This window comes from Papio anubis, chromosome 10 (assembly GCF_008728515.1).
Source record: "Papio anubis isolate 15944 chromosome 10, Panubis1.0, whole genome shotgun sequence".
Classification (NCBI taxonomy): Eukaryota; Metazoa; Chordata; class Mammalia; order Primates; family Cercopithecidae; genus Papio; species Papio anubis.
In genome coordinates, this window is record NC_044985.1 from 79775382 (window position 1) to 79792488 (window position 17107).

General features: G+C 36.4%; 1 protein-coding gene across 2 annotated transcripts in view; it reads right to left on the reverse strand.

Moving 5' to 3' along the window:
- Nucleotides 1-907: 907 nt before the first annotated feature.
- STK17B (serine/threonine kinase 17b) overlaps nt 908-17107 on the reverse strand; it is a 42671-nt gene continuing 26471 nt past the window's right edge. For both annotated transcript variants that reach the window (XM_021923820.2, XM_003907753.4), the window contains exons 4-8: nt 12707-12851; nt 10572-10698; nt 8270-8318; nt 6649-6828; nt 908-5066 (exon numbers count right to left, since the gene is read on the reverse strand). In XM_021923820.2, the coding sequence (XP_021779512.1) occupies nt 4784-5066; nt 6649-6828; nt 8270-8318; nt 10572-10698; nt 12707-12851 (784 nt within the window). In that variant the 3' untranslated portion in view covers nt 908-4783. The remainder of the gene's footprint in view (nt 5067-6648; nt 6829-8269; nt 8319-10571; nt 10699-12706; nt 12852-17107) is intronic.

Below are 17107 nucleotides of genomic sequence, written 5' to 3' on the forward strand. Positions count from 1 at the left end.
TTCGTTGGGACCAGGTGTGCTATCTGCATAGAGCAGAGTTTCTCTCAGCCTTTACCCAATTCCTTGATCACTTAGGCAGACTCTTAATCTGTTACTGTGTGCTGCTTTGTGTCACTTATTTGGGAGGGAGTTTCCTGTGTTCCCAGACATTTTCTTGCAGCTGCAGACATCCCCCACCAACATCCACTTCTGGCTTCCCTATCTTAGCGTGCCTAAAGGAAAGGAGTGCGCTTATTAAGGCCCACTGTTTTTACTGGGGCCCACTGTATGAGTGCGAAGTTTGGTGTTACCCAGGAGACTCGCCCCCTCCTTCTGTGCCCGAGTTGCTTATCTGTGTTTTACAGCCTGATCTTCTTACCTGTCCATGTGCAGCCTGAGTTTTTCCCAAGGTTGTTTTATTTTTTGCCTATTGCTGTGTGACTTTTCAGGCAGGCTGCTTCTGCAGTCTGAATTTTTCCAATCATTTTTCCTTTCCTCCTCCCTCAAAAACACATTAGGTAAGTTCATTGAGGCATGAATTACAGTGCTATTGCCTGTTAGTTCAATGTTAATGAACCAACAATATATATTAAATGAAGTACGATGAAATAGAAATACACAAAATTATGTATTGATCAATTGTTTAAAATGCTATGAATAGAGCCTTGCAGGAACCTAACTCTGTATTTCCCCAAGGAGCAATGATTAGTAACTAAAGTGTGGGAACTTTATAGAACATAACTACCATGCATAATGAGAACTGACTGTTCCTTAGTCTACAACCAGATTATAAATATCTTGAAGAATCCCTCATTCATGTTTTGTGTAACATGTAGTGCACTGTCGTGCAACATGTAGTACAGTTAAATTCATTCATTGACATTTTCTAAAAATTATTCCTTGATGCCAGCGAATAATTGTTTTCAGATTTACATGCCTTTACAGATATGTTTATTAGACACAAAGAGGGTTCATAGATGACCTATGTCAAAGGATAGAACATCCAGACATACTTTCAAGAACAATAGATTTAGAAATGCTTTGAAATAAATGACAACCATAGATATAAAAAAGTGCTTTTTAATTTTTAGCCAGAATGATCAAGTTGATGTAGTTTTCTTACTGGAATACTCATAATAATGTCTGTCTATATGCCTCAAGCAATATTATTATTTAATAAACCATGGCAGGGAAGTTGTAATTTATGTAAAATTTACAATTATTCTTTAAACTACTTTTATAAAATTATAAACTGATAATAATCCCCACAAACTGAAGTCAAATAATTTTACTACTACTTGAAATTAAAGTACAGTTGTTTATACAACAATAAGGACAAGATACCAAATTGAAAATTCAAAAATAAACAGAAGAAATGTAAACAGTTATAAAATATCAATATTTATAAATGTTGCTTAGAGGAAGGCTATTCAAAGCATGGCCCATTAACTATTTGTGAGCTGTCCAGAATGAAAGAGGCTTGTGCCAGAATGAAAATCAATTACATCACTAATCATACTGGCTCAGTTGACTTTTTAAAAACAAGACGTCTTTAATAAAGGAAGCAATGTGTTGATTTATATTCTGGCACAAGTACCTTATCTCATTACTGACTAGAGCAGGGGTCCCCAACCCCAGGCCATGATTGGCCTGCACAGAAAGTGGGGGGCGGGGGGGGGCGGTGCCAAGCATTACCGCCTGAGCTCAGCTTCCTGTTAGATTAGCCATGGCATTAGATTCTCAAAGGAGCTCGAATCATATTGTGAACCGCACATGCAAGGGATCTAGGTTGCATGCTCCTTACAAGAATCTAATGATAAATGTAATGCACTTTAATCATCTTGAAACCATCCCCCTATCCCCCCAGTCCTGTGGAAAAACTGTCTTCCACAAAACCTGTCCCTAGTGCCAAAAAGGTTGGGGATCGCTGGACTAGAGAACAGTTAACGGCTTACTTCCTTTAAAGTGCCATTACAATTTCACTGCTCAGAGCTAGGTTTTTTATTGTAGGGAAAATAATTAAAATGACAATTGTAATTGCCATGTATATATCATCTATTTAAAAATCCTATCTATTTAGGGATCCTACCCAAAAAGCAAATTAAACTTTAAAATATCACAATATAACACTTATCTTTGCATGTATTCAAGTGTTACTGACATCTGTCCACTCATAGGGGCTCTCTAGATTCCTACTTCAGAGAAATACATTATGCTTTTCAATCTTGGGAGAAAAAGAGTAAGAACTGAATCATTTGCTAAAAAGCTCTTAAATGATTGGTTTATTTTCATATTTCAATCAATAAAATTATTTAAATTCACACCTTTGTAAAAAGACTGGATTTTTATATCTTTGTGCAACCACTAGTTGCTTTTCTACTATAAAACTTAATGTTAGGAAAAAAGGCATGGAAATTTACAACTCTGTATTCTACTAATTAAAGGTAGATGTAAACTATTTTAAGATTTTCAGAGAAAGAGAAAGTTGGTATAAAGTGTCTTTTTACAAATGAGCTTATAATTTAAAATTCAAATATTTCTTGATTTCTGGGGGGATGGCATAATTCCTCTAAAAATTAAAAATACAATATGGTCTTCAGAAACATAATCATTTCCTCATTATCCAATCACTTACTAAGCTTTACTTGCATTATCTTAATACCAAAGGCAAGTAAATGGACAATCAACAATTTAGAAACAACTCATCAGTTTTAGATATACAAGGGCTCAATTTAGATTATACGATGTCTGGTTTGTTGGACCAACAAACTACTTAAAGAATTTAAATGTCATAAGAAGAGAATATAAAGTCATATAAAGAATATAAATGTCATAATTTATATGTCATAAGAAGAGAGCTCCTGGGAGGGCGTGCTGGCTCACGCCTGTAATCCCAGCACATTGGGAGGCCGAGGTGGGTGGATCACTTGAAGTCAGGAGTTTGTAACCAGCCTGGACAACATGGTGAAACCCCATCTCTACTAAAAATACAAAAATTAGCTGGGCATGGTGGCATGTGCCTGTAATCCCAGCTACTCAGGAGGCTGAGACAGGAGAATTGCTCAAACCTGGGAGGTGGAGGTTGCCGTGAGCTGAGATCATGCCACTGCACTCCAACCTGAGCGACAGAGCGAAACTCCGTCTCAAAAACAACAACAACAACAACAACAAACAAAACTCCTTTGGCACCTGAGTTGAGCACAATATACCACAGCAAGGAATCTTGAAAACTGTCTAAAGAATGTATTGTATCTATCTATAGATATATACATACACCTATACATACACACATGTGCACACATATACAAGTAGAAAAAACTTTTCCTTAACAAATGCCAAAGATGTTCAAGAAATTCACCATGTGGTCAAATAAAGTGACCTGACAGTTATTCAAAACGGTTTTAAGTTATTATTAAAGAATTTGGAAACTTACCAAAATTTTGAGAAGTTAAAGGTCTAAAGGGGGAACACCACGTTGTTGTTACTGTTTGTCAAAATATTTCTTTTGATACAGCAACACGGTCATGAGATCACAGTTAACATGATAACAGACCAATATAACAGTCATCAGGTGAAAATTCATAAAAGATTACCCAAAAAGGACTAAGTGTCCCCATCATTAGGGCTGGATATAGTCTCTAGCCATAAGCAAACATTTTGCTCTTCCTAGTCTCTTTCTTGCATTTGTCCCAGCAAAAGACCACAATGAGGGGCCACTCTGCAGATGGCTTTAAGCTGAGCCTCCTCACTCACTAGGAATTTCACACAAGAACTTCAGACGAGCCTAACGTCATGTTTTATGATCACATCAGTCTTGCTACTGCTGACTCCGGCACTGTGTTAATAGACCTACCGGTGCTGTAATTTTTTAAGCACACTTTTAGAACTCTGAATGACTGACTTGTATTCTAAGATACAGAAGACATCTAAAATTCAGTAAGCTGTCTGAGTGTGTCAACATTTTCTTCTATATTCAATGAATAAATATGTTTGCCTAAAAATAGAGAATATTTAACTTTACCTAAGTATCTTCTACCTAGAAATTCTGGAGGTTTAAAAAACTCTACACTTGCATACCAAATATCTCCATCCAGACCTTATCAGATCTCAAGTAGGTTGGGAGGAGGAAAAAGACATTTGCATTAAAATGAAGCCATGCTACTCTTTTCTCTGCTCCAACTTGTAAAGAATATCCCTGATCAGGTTTCTAACTCCCTCTTTGCTCTGGTTAAAGGATCTCTCTCATATAACAGACCATAGAGAATGAAAATCTTATGCAGTTTCAAAATATTTGTAATTGAAAAACATTTTCAATTGTAAAATGTCTCTTGAGCATCTATAAAGTAGAAATTACTTTGGCTTAAACTTCATAATGCTTTCCTAAACAAATTATGTTGATAAGGCATGGTATAAGAGTCACCTTAGAGAGAGAACCCCTTAAAGTCCAATGTCTTGCGTTCAGTTTATACCAACCATAATAAAACTCAAGCCACTTTTTTTGTTGATATGCAAAACATTGTGATAAGTTCATTTGAACTTATTTCATTAACATGTAAACTCACATACATGTACAATTTTACTTTTGTCATCTATTTAAATATTTTCTTATCTGCAGAGCTATCTCAGGATATGAAACCATAACATGCTAGCAACTAGTAATTTAACATTAAAACACTCCCTAAATTATTCTATGCAAAAGTGCATTTACAATATAAACATGTCATATATGAAGCTACAAACCATAATCTCACTGGAGTGGATATAAAATTTCAAATTCAGTCCAAATGAGTCAAAGAAAAAAGTGCTAACACAGCAAATCTGAAACAAGTTCATGGGGATTGGGTAATGAGTCATCGAAACGAAATCTTTTGGAAACCATGCTGCTATCCTCTGGGATATTCTCTTTGTCTTCTCTATCACCACAGGTTCCATTACAGGAGGATTTAGAAGTCTTGTCTTCAGAGGACCTTATAGAATGATCCTGAATTTGAGAGGAACTGGAAGTTTCTTCAGGGTGAAACAAGTTTTCAAAGTCCCACTGCTGTAGCCAAGAATGAGAAAGGCATATCTCTGCTGTTGGTCTTTTCCTTTGAAAGAAAGCAGAAAGGGAAAATTGAGAATTAAAAAATCAAGTTGAAAATGTCTTCAGCTGGATAGAATATAGACATATTTTTTAATTATTGTGAAAATAAAACATACTCATAATATAAAATCCAAATAGTACAGAAGAGAATAATAATGATAATAGCAGCTAACTTTTACTGAATGCTTAGTTATATGCCAGGGACTATTCTATATGCTTCAAATACTCATTCAACAATCACAAAAAACTAACGAAATGGGTACTATTATTCCCCTCATTTAACAAATATGCAAAGTAGGGTACCAGGAGGCTTGAAATTTACCCCAAATCTCCTAACCTGTAAATGGTTAAGTGGAACTTTGACTCTAGCGTCTGTGCTTTTAAGCATTACACCATATTATCTCTCATGAAGGTAAAAAGTAAAATTATTTTGTTTTTTCATTCCCCCATCCCACCTCCAGATATTTTTTCTACATATATGTCCATATACATACACACAAACATATACACACACATACATACACACACACACAGACAGCTTCACATACTCCGTTTCCGCAATTGGCTTTCTTCACTCGCTCAATAATGCATTTCAAGCATTTTTTCACATCAGTACAGAATTAACATATTTATTAACAGCTGTATTATTTAGTACTTTTCCATATGGATACACCATAATTTATTTAACCAGATGCCCATTGAAGCTTCCAGCATTTTGCTATCATAAATATGCTGCAATGAATATTGAGAAAATGTTTTTTGGGAGCTTCTCTAATTATTTTCATAGGATGAGTTACTAGTAAAGTTACTGGGTCTTTATATTTTGAAAGATGGTGTTTAACTGCTCTCCAAATAATTTTTTTTTTTTTTTGCAATGGAGTCTCACTCTGTCACCCAGGCTGGAGTGCAATGGTGCGATCTCAGCTCACTGCAACACCTGCCTTCCAGATTCAAGCAATTCTCCTGCCTCAGCCTCCTGAGTAGCTGGAACTATAGGCGCACGCCACCATGCCCAGCTAACATTTTGTATTTTTAGTAGAGATGGGGTTTCACCATATTGGCCAGGCTGGTCTCGAACTCCTGACCTCATAATCTGGCCACTGTGGCCTCCCAAAGTGCTGGGAATAGAGGCATGAGCCACCATGCCCAGCTGACTCACTTCTTTTGTAAGGCTGTCAAAGGGCATCCAGTCCTTCAAGATTTCACAATCAGTAAATGATACTTGTTACGTAAGTAAAATTATTTATAAATCATTTACAATAAAGTCTTATAACCAGCCATGTGTACCGTAAATTTCTATGTCTGATTATTTTAGGTAATTTCAGAGATTAGTAGTGGGTTGTGAGAGAAATAACTCAAATCTTTTCTTCACTTCAAAATCCCCTGTTGTATATTTTGTATCTGAAGTTATGTATTTGTTAATGATTGCTCATACCACCTCTCTCTTCATTTTACCTAGAACTTGAGCATACTTCTAATAATTTTATACTATTTTAGAATATACTTTTCTTGATAGGCATATATTATTTATTTTGTAATAGTATTTAAACAAATCTGTAATCATATTTAAACAAATTATTACTTACTCTGGATTTTTTACTAAAAGGCTCTGAATAAAATCTGTGGCCAGCTGTGAAACTGATGAAAAAGTTTCTTCTGAATAATCAACATTAACTTGAGAAATATTGAGGTATGTTTCTTGATTATCTTCTCCCACAAACGGTGATGTGTGAGTTAACAACATATATGCTATTATACCAATATTCCTGAAAAACAAGGGAGGGGAACTTAAAATGTATATTAATTTTTAAACATTTATATAAAGTATAATCGACATTCAACATACTCCTCTCCTCATAACTGGTACGGTTAAACTACAGACTTACATTGCTTTTCAAAGTTCCTATATTATTAAAACTAAAATAATGATCTCAAAGTGTGCCTCACAGAAAGAGAATACAAGGGAATGCACGTGTTATATAAATACAATGTATTCAATAAATAATATTATTGCTACCATCTATCCTTCACATAGATACCTGCTGTGGAATACACAAAGCTGCTGCAGCATTTCCTAAATGGTTTCCAATGGCAAAGTAATGACTTGTGAGATGTAAAGAGAGGTTCTGCGCAAATAGAGGCTGCAAGTTTGGCGAAGCACAAAGCTGGGCAGGCAAATTTTTTCACTGTAAACATTTTAAAATCTGTAAATATGTTAATGGCAAGTCTGGTGCCCAGGAGCCAGAAAAAGACAATATAGTACATGTTTCACCAACTTATTTAGCCATATCATCTTTTTTCCTGGGCAAACGCATGAGCAGTTCCACAGAACACAGAAAAGGTCTAAACCTTCCACCTGGTCTGTGGAGTCAGTCCCCTTTGCGGTCTCAACTGAAGCTCCAGTATCAGTTCTGGTTCTATTCACTATCATATTCTCTCTTTGCTAGCCACAAAAACTCACAATTTCCCAGAGACGTACTCTCATAAAAGTACATTTTTGGGTGGGCCTGACCTCATTATCTGCTTAACAAATACCTTCTTCTAGCTTTTTTTTTTTTTGGTCACCCAGGCTGGAGTACAATAGCATGATCTCGGCTCACTGCAACCTCTGCCTCCCCAGTTCAATTGATTCTCCTGCCTCAGCCTCCTGAGTAGCTGGGATTACAGATACGCGCCACCACATCTGGCTAATTTTCATATTTTTAGTAGAGATGGGGCTTTGCTATGTTGGCCGGACTGGTCTCGAACTCCTGACCTGATGATCTGCCTGCCTTGGCCTCCCAAAGTGCTGGGATTACAGGTGTTAAACCACCACTCCTGGCCAACTCTTTTAGACGTAGATCAGATGTCTCCCTTCATGAGGTGGAGCCCAGCAATAGACTGTCTGCTGCTGCTTCTATGCTTATTAAGCATTTCACCTTTATCCTAAAACACGTAGCACTGTACTGCAGTTATTTTGTTCTTTTACTCAACTGAGTTTTCATCACAGAGAGAGATTTTCCTATTTATTTCCATACTTTTGGCTCAGAACTTAAGTATTATTTAAAAAGAATGGATACGTAAATATTTTCCTGTAGCATAATAATGATATTCAAATAAAATCTTTTGAAGAAAGCCTTATTATTTACTCTTGGAGTCAAAGAATCTCAGAATATACATTTCCCAACTTTCCATAAAGAAGTATTTAGGTAACTAACAAAATCTTACCACATATCTGTTGCTGTGGTAATGGGATCATAGTTCAGGATTTCTGGAGCTGAAAGAGAAGATAAAATTTAAATTCAATACTGACAAATTTTAAAACAAGAAAATCACTTTATATTACATTATAACTGGGACCAGGCATGATGGCTCATGCCTGTAATCTCAGCACTTTGAGAGGACAAGGCAGGTGGATCACCTGAGGTCACAGTCAAGACCAGCCTGGCTAACATGGTGAAACCTTGCTTCTACTCAAAATACAAAAATTAACCAGGTGTGATGGCACATGCCTGTAATCCCAGCTATTCAGGAGGCTGAGACAGGAGAATCCCTTGAACCAGGAAGGCACAGGTTGCAGTAAGCTGAGATCCCACCACTGCACTCTAGCCTGGGCAACAGAGTGAGACTCCATCTCGGGGGGAAAAAAAAAAATTATAACTGGATTTAATTTTGGAAAGTCTAGTGACATAAGATGATAGAAATTTAGCACAGTATTAATTATCTTGTGATTGGACATTTAAACATCCCTAATATTGAGTAAATTATATGATCAGATGGTTCAAAAACACGGATACTATTCTTGGAGTATCTAGTGGCTAGGTAGTTAAACTCATTAAGTTTAATCTCAGAAAAAACAATTATAAAAAAGTAAAATGTTAGAAGCTAGAATTTTAAAAAAAAATTTAGTTTTATTACTTTGGAATTAATTTGCATTATTTTATTAGACTAATTTAGGTTTTTCTTTTGGGGTAATAGAATCATGTGCATCTGCAATGACATTATGAGCAAAGTTTGTTGCTCAGAAATGCTAGATTTTTTTTTTTCTTTTTTTGAGATGGAGTTTCGCTCTTATTGCCCAGGCTAGAGTACAAATGGCATGATCTCAGCTCACTGCAACCTCCGCCTCTTGGATTCAAGCGATTCTCCTGCCTCAGCTCCCCAAGTAGGTGGGACTACAGACATGCGCCACCATGCCTGGCTAATTTTGTATTTTTAGTAGAGACAGGGTTTCAACATGTTGGTCAGGCTGGTCTCGAACTCCTGACTTCAAGTGATCCACTCACCTTGGCCTCCCAAAGTGCTGGGATTATAGGTGTGAGCCACCGTACCTGGCCAGAAATGCTAGATTTTCAAGTGGATTAAACATTCCTCTTAAATTATCAAGGACCTAATTTCCAAAGTGATTAATTTTCTGCTGTCTTCACTTGCCAAAAAAAGTGCAAAATAAATTCTCTATGATTTCTAAACATTACCATATTATTTCAAATTAGTAGAGCTCAAACTAGGATTTATGAGTGAAAAATAAGTTTGTTTCATAATACGGTTTCATAATTTCTCCAAAGAGAAACTGTTTCCTAAAGCCTAACATTTTTATTAATAAAGTCTTTAAATCATATACAGTCAGCTTCTGTTAAACCACCTACAACATTTTCACATACGTCTGTGAGCTGTGTTACCAATAATTACATTCATTTATTCTAGGACCCCAGTTAGCATTCAAAAGTTAGTAATTTTCTCTGTTTTTTATTTTTGGAAAAGACAGCTGCCTAGCTGAGTCACATCTGTTCTGTTTAACTGTATCTTTTCAATGTCCACAGGGGGACGTCAGTATGAACAACAAACAAAAAAAGGTAAAAAGATTGTAAGTTAAAATACTTCAAATTTATATGCTGCTTCATACAACTTAAAAACCTTTCATATGCATAATCTAATTTGTTGATTTCATACAATATACCCAGATTACCTAATCAAAGGTTCTTTTTGGCACTCTTCTTCAAAACCCTACTTTCACAATCCTATGCAAAACCTTATATTTTAAAGCAGCAGCAATAAAAATGGGGAGGCCGGCTAACAATTCCTGTAAGTTTAAACTGAAGATATCTGTATTGCGAACAGCTCTGGAATTGGGACCAGAGAGAAATAGAAGTGAGATCTAGCCAACAGCCAGGCATCAAAGACAATCATGGGCCACTTGACTGTTGCATTTTTTCTTTTTCCATTTTTCTCTTTTTCCCTAACTTCCCTCTTACTCGTTTCTTTTTTCCTTATGTACAAAGCCTTTATACACAAATGTTCAACTTGTACACTTACATATTCAGTGTCCCCTGAATTGCTGTACATGTTTCATACTTTTATTCAATACATTTCATTTAAATGTGTCGTAACCAAGTTTTAATGTATCAAAATACTTGAACCAATTAAATCCTATTAACTGAATCGAATTACATGCTCTAAAATATAGTTCTACAGAGGTATCATTTACTTAATAAATTTCAAAATGGCACAGAAAATAAAAGGAAATTCTTACCTAAATATTCTGGTGTTCCCATGATTTCCCGAAGTTCACACGCATTCCCTATTTTTCGAGACATTCCAAAATCTACTATTTTAATGTCGCCGAGAGGGTATATGCTGCTCAGTAATATATTCTGTGGCTAAATAAAGTACAACAAAAACATGGTAAGTAATATACAATAAAAGCATACTAGTCTCAGATGGGAGGTATATTAAGTGGAATCATCACTTGAGTCATGAGTCAATATAATTTGAGTATATTGAGTCATGCATCAAACATTTACTGACTTACTACTTCGGAGGAGCTATTATTCAATGATGCATAAAGCCAAAACCACACCCAAAAAGGATTCTAGGTTTGAAGAAAAAAGAAGTTACATGGAAAGATTAAGATATAGAATACTCAGTAATAAAAAGACTACCTCATTCTGTCAATAAGAAATTCCAAGAAGGCTTTGCAGTACAGATGATGCTTAAGCTGAGAAAGAGTATGCTGGTTAGAAAGGTGCTCTGGGTAGCTGGGTGCAGTTAAACATGTGAGGTGCATGGTTATTACACCCATTTTACAGTAGAAACAAGTACAATTAGGTTAACAAACTTGAATATGAGTAAGAATCTTCATTCTTAGCCAATACCATCCTGTATTGTAGCTTCATGCAGAATATTTGGGGCCAGAACGCAAATAAATAAATACATTCTAAAGAATTGAAAAAAAAAAAAAAAAAGAACAGAAAGGTGCTCTAGGGAGCAGCACTAAAGAAGGCATGAAGGAATGAGCATGTAAACATTTCCAGAAACGAAAAATGGTTCAGTACAATGTGATGATTCTGGATGAGCTGGGTCTGACTGTTCCCTGGCTTTAGCTTAGACAGTAAGAGGCATAGTACACCTCACCCACTGCCTCCTAGAACCACGTGACTTTGCTTTACTACTATCGCAGGCCCACGGCCTATTACAAAGTTCCCTGCTGCTGTCATAACCCGTACCTTTGCCAAGGTGCTGCTCCCAAAATCTGTGCAAAGAATTATAACAGTCACTTAACTTTGGGACAATCTCATGCTTATTATTAAAGCACAGAGCCTATTACAGGAGAAAAGGTAAAGGTACAGGAGAAAAGGTAAAGGTGTTGTTGTCAATCACAGGTTTATATGCCATCCCGGACTTCAAGGGCTATGCGATGCTATGTAATGTACTTGGGTTGATGTTAGCAGGAAAATGACCCAACAGGAAGCTGGTGGGAGCATGATTATCTTGGCATTTACTATGTTGCTTCTTTTCCAATATTTTATCAGTTGGGGAAATAGCAGGGATACTAGATGGTAAATACTGTCCCCTTGGCTCCATAGTGGGGCCCAAAACAGAACTACAGGGTTTTATCTTTTGAAGAAGTGGTAAGAGGATTTGGAAATTAAGAGAGAGGCCTGGGCTGTAGGTGGAGATTTTTGAATTATTATTATTATTAAAGTGGTAGTAGAAGCCAAAGGATCATGCAAGGAGACCACATAAAAATAGAAGAATCTAATGCTTAAGAAATGAGAGACAGACTGATTCAGATCTTAAGGTCCTTGTGTGGCTATGGAGGAAGGATAAGGAGAAAGGATAACAACATGAGAGATGGAGAAGGAGAAAAGGATAACATGAGAGATGGAGATCAGAGACTAGAGGTTCAGGGCTTGGGTAAACAGCCTGAATGATCTGGAAGGAGCCAAAAGACTGAAAATCTCAAGACAAAAATGAATGAAAGTAATAGCAGCAAATGAATAAGGATTAGCAGGATTTATTTTCAGGGATGGAGATTACATAATTGAGCAATTCAGAGATAGACGGCATTTTAAAATAAGAAGGTCCAGGATGTGGTTGCAAGAGTGGGATGGAATGGAATAATTCCATCTAATGTAGGATTAGAACACAGGAATGATGCATTTTAAGAGCCCAGTAAATTGAGCTGCTCACACATGCAGTCTTCTCCTTTCTGCCAATATAAAATTAAGGCCATGTAGCACACAGGTAAGCAAAGAGCACACCAGTGCAGTCTCGACAACCAGGAACCAACCATTGTTTCCTGTTAATACCAGTTTGCAATTGTGCATACTAAGAGCAGAAGAACAACACAGATGTTGCATTACTTTAAATCACATGTTACGTTACCTTTAAATCGAGGTGTACAATGTTATTCTGATGTAGATAATAAACTCCTTCAAGTATTTGTTTAACGAGTCTGATAACATCATTTTCAGAAACCATTTCAGCCAACTCAGGTAAACACAGGTTGAAAATTTCTCCACCTGCAGCACTGAAATAAAATTCAAAGAACAGAGACTTGAAAATTCATTCACCTGAACACTTTTAAATATTTTGTACCTGTTAAGTAAAAGACATACAACTATATAAATGTTAATACACTACACTTAAAGACAGGGCAGAGAAGTGAGAGATCTTTAAGAAAAAAATAAGTGACGATGGCTGGACGCAGTGGCTCATGCCTGTAATCCCAGCACTTTGGGAGACTGAGACAGGCGGATCACTGAAGGTTGGAAGTTCGAGACCAGCATGGCCAACATGGTGAAATATCTCTACTAAAAGCACAAAAATTAGCCAGGTGTGGTGGCAGGTGCCTGTAATCTTAGCTACTTGGGAAGCTGAGGCAGGAAAATCACTTGAACCTGGGAGGCAAAGGTTGCAGTGAGCCGAGATGGCACCACTGCACTCCAGCCTGAGCTACAGAGCAATACTCTGTCTCAAAACAGAAAAGAAAAGAAAAGAAGCGATGTGACTTCTTTTTCAAATTCTGGGTACTAATACTTGAATATTAATAAATAAAACTGAATTGCTTTATGACCCAATAATGTTGCAGCCTGCCTTCACTGCAATAAAGATAAAAAAAAAAGTAGCTCTTTATGCTCTTCTCATATATATACATCTATATGTATTCATACATATATATGTTTTCATATACATGAATTCTTAGATACAGATCATCTATTTTGAGCCTCATGACAAACATGTGAGGTACATGGTTATTACACCCATTTTACAGTAGAAACAAGTATAATTAGGTTAACAAATGTGAATATGAGTAAGAATCTTCATTCTTAGCCAATACCATCCTGTATTGTAGCTTCATGCAGAATACTTGGGGCCAGAACGCAAATAAATAAATAAATAAATAAATTCTAAAGAACTGAAATTTAAAGAATACTGAAAAAGGCACAGTGAAAAATTCCTAGGTTTGGAATGAATTATCGAAACATAAATCCTAACTCTTCTATTTACCTGCAATAAATATAACTTAGGGTCAGTTACTTATGGTCATCCATAAAGCAGAAATATCAATAAAATCAACAGTTTTTTTGGGGGGAGGATTAAATCTAAATAAGATAAAATTGGTCAGTCAGATCATGCAAAAACATTTATACAGTTATTCGTCAAATTTGTAAGGTATATTTGGGAATACGCAAGTATATTCTATTTGAAAAATAGGAACTCACTCTAGAAAATACTATTACTATATTTTTACTTCTTTGGTTCACTGCTACAACCACATCAAGAACAGTATCTAGCATGCACTGCAGTAGGTGGTCAGTAATGTTTGTTGAATGAATGAATGATGGAATGGGTGGTGATTCTTTAGAGGGGTTGAAACTGGGGATTCAGAGGTCTCAGTGACTGCCAAGAGAAAGAAATATGTCATAAGTGTTGGGAACCATAAGAAGAAAAAATAATGGTGGGCTCAAATTTGAGTCCCAAGTTGAAAGTCACAAGGACTGACGTTCACACTGCAGATATAATTTGCAATTGAGCAATCTAAACACAGTAAGCCAGTTAGAAGCCACAAAGATTTGCTGCTTTACACTTTCTGACTTTGCAGAAAAAAAACTGTAGGACAGCTTATAGGGAATACACATGAAAGCTCCAATCACATATATGTCACTTTAACCCCATTACAGCCACCAAAACGCGTTGTAAATTCATGAGATATATATACATATATATATATATATTTTTTTTTTCGAGACAGAGTCTCACTCTGTTGCCAAGCTGGAGTGCAGTGGCGCCATCTCGGCTCACTGCAACCTCCGCCTCCTGGGTTCAGGAGATTCTCCTGCCTCAGCCTCCCGAGTAGCTGGGACTACGGGCACATGCCACCATGCCCAGCTAATTTTTGTATTTTTAGTAGAGAGGGGGTTTCACCATGTTGGCCAGGATGGTCTCGATCTCTTGACCTCATGATCTGCCCATCTTGGCCTCCCAAAGTGTTGGGATTACAGGAGTGAGCCATCGTGCCTGGCCGAGACATTAATTTTAATATCTGCCTCAACATATCATGATAAAGATAATCTGAGTAATGAAAAGTGTAGTTTGCTGTTAAATTTACAGTAGTGAACTCCAAAATAAGGTATAGAAAGACAATTTTGGGAATTCACATTTTTTTAATCTAAAAAAAGAAATAATCTTCAAGAATAATTAATATACAGACTGCCTAGAGGCCCTTGGTCTGCATGTCAGAGTGGGAACCCAGGCACAGACTGGCAGTGACATCATCACTCCTTCCCTCTCCGGTTATATTGTTTAGTTTCAATGATACAAATCCTCTCAAAATAGAAAGTGGTCTAAATACATTCCTGCAAAGACACTCAAAATAGTATTACAAATAATATTATATTAGGTAATAGTACTAATGCAATCATAAGCAAAGAAGAAAATGAAGAAAGAACCCTTTAGATTCTCTTAGAATATATTTTTTGTTATGTACTTTATAAGATATAAATACTAATAATCTAGTCCTATCTTATAAAAATCAGACCAAATAACTTGAAATGATTAGAAAACAGTATAAAATATGAATTTACATATCTACACCCCCTAAATATATAAAAAATAGATGTGTATTCTTCATATGTACTGCAACATAAATTGTTTAGGTAAGAAATTTAATCTTGAATACTTTATGATTATTTACCAACCTTTTATATTACAAATTCGCTAAAGTTACTTCAATAACCAGAACACTCCTCCAATTCTAAACTTAAAAACAAAATATAAGAAAGTAAAGTGAAAGTAAGGAAAGCGATCCCTAGTGCCTAGGAATAGACAGGATAGTACGGAGCATACAGGAGTGCCTACTGAAATCAAGACTGCCCGGGTTTCATTCTAGCTCTGTCACTAACCAGGCTAGGTGAACTGGGACAAAATGTGCCTCTGTTTGTGTACTGTAATGTGAATAATATAATAGCTCCTACTTCGTGGTCTAAGAATTAAATTAGCTAATGCACATAAAGTATTGAGCACAAAAGATGCTAGAAGAATCAAAGCAGATCACTTCAATAAATACTTATCACAGTGTCTGACACATGGTAAAATTCAATAGACAGCAGTTTTTTTCTTTTTTTTTTTTTTTAGACTGAGTCTTGCTCTGTTGCCCAGGCTGAGTGCAGTAGTACAATCTTGACTCACCACAACCTCCGCCTCCTGGGTTCAAGAGATTCTCCTGTCTCAGCCTCCCAAGTGGCTAGGACTCCAGGTACATGGTACCACACTCGGCTAATTTTTTGTATTTTTAGTACAGACGGGGTTTCACCGTGTTAGCCAGGATGGTCTCGATCTACTGACTTCGTGATCCACCCACCTCGGCCTCCCAAAGTGCTGGGATTACAGGCGTGAGCCACCGCGCCCAGCCAATATCAGCTACTATTATAATGAACCAATGAACATTAATTGCAAATCTAGCCAATGTCTTGCCTTTCCGAATTTTGGGGCTTTTTGTTGAACTCTGATTTTGAAGGAAAGTTTTAAAGTCTTTGCTAAATGAAAATCTATTTTTAGAAACACTATATGGTACATATAAAGATGCACACACTATATTCTTAAGTGAAAAAAGAGGGTTACAATAGAATATGCCCATAGATCAAACTTTTGTCTCTAAAAGTACATATGCACAGACCAAAAAATGAGAATAATTTTTAAATACAGGAACATACCATAAAGTAACCATCATTTACATGTGATTTCTCTTTTCTATATCTCCTAAATTTAACACAATGAATAGGTATTACTTTTATAATCAGGGAAAGTATCCTCAGAATTTTTTGCCTGTTTGTTTTAATAATGAGATCAAATAAAATACTATGATCGTCAGCCAATCACACTGTTGCTTTTAGTTTGACAAGCTGACCAATGTCTTTCGTAGGACTGCCATTTCTCACACAACAGAGGAACATAGGTGGAGCTACAGAAAATAGGAAAATTAGGAAGAGTTAAGAGGAGGGAAAGAACAGATAACACAAGAAGCAAATTGCAGAAGTTAGCAGAAATTGGAAAAAGAAACAGAAGCAGTGAGTGGCAAACAAGACTTTTGTTAAGGAAACCACCCTGAGCAGTCACCCAGAGCAGTGACTAAAAAAAAAAAAAAAGAAAAGAAAAGAAAATGAAAAAATATCTACAGTCAGAAAAGCTACCTATATCATTATCATTGACCTGGGAGCTACAATCAGGTGACTTCTACTCTTTCTCTCTAACAAGAGTTTGCCCCTTGCAGGGATATCAACAAAA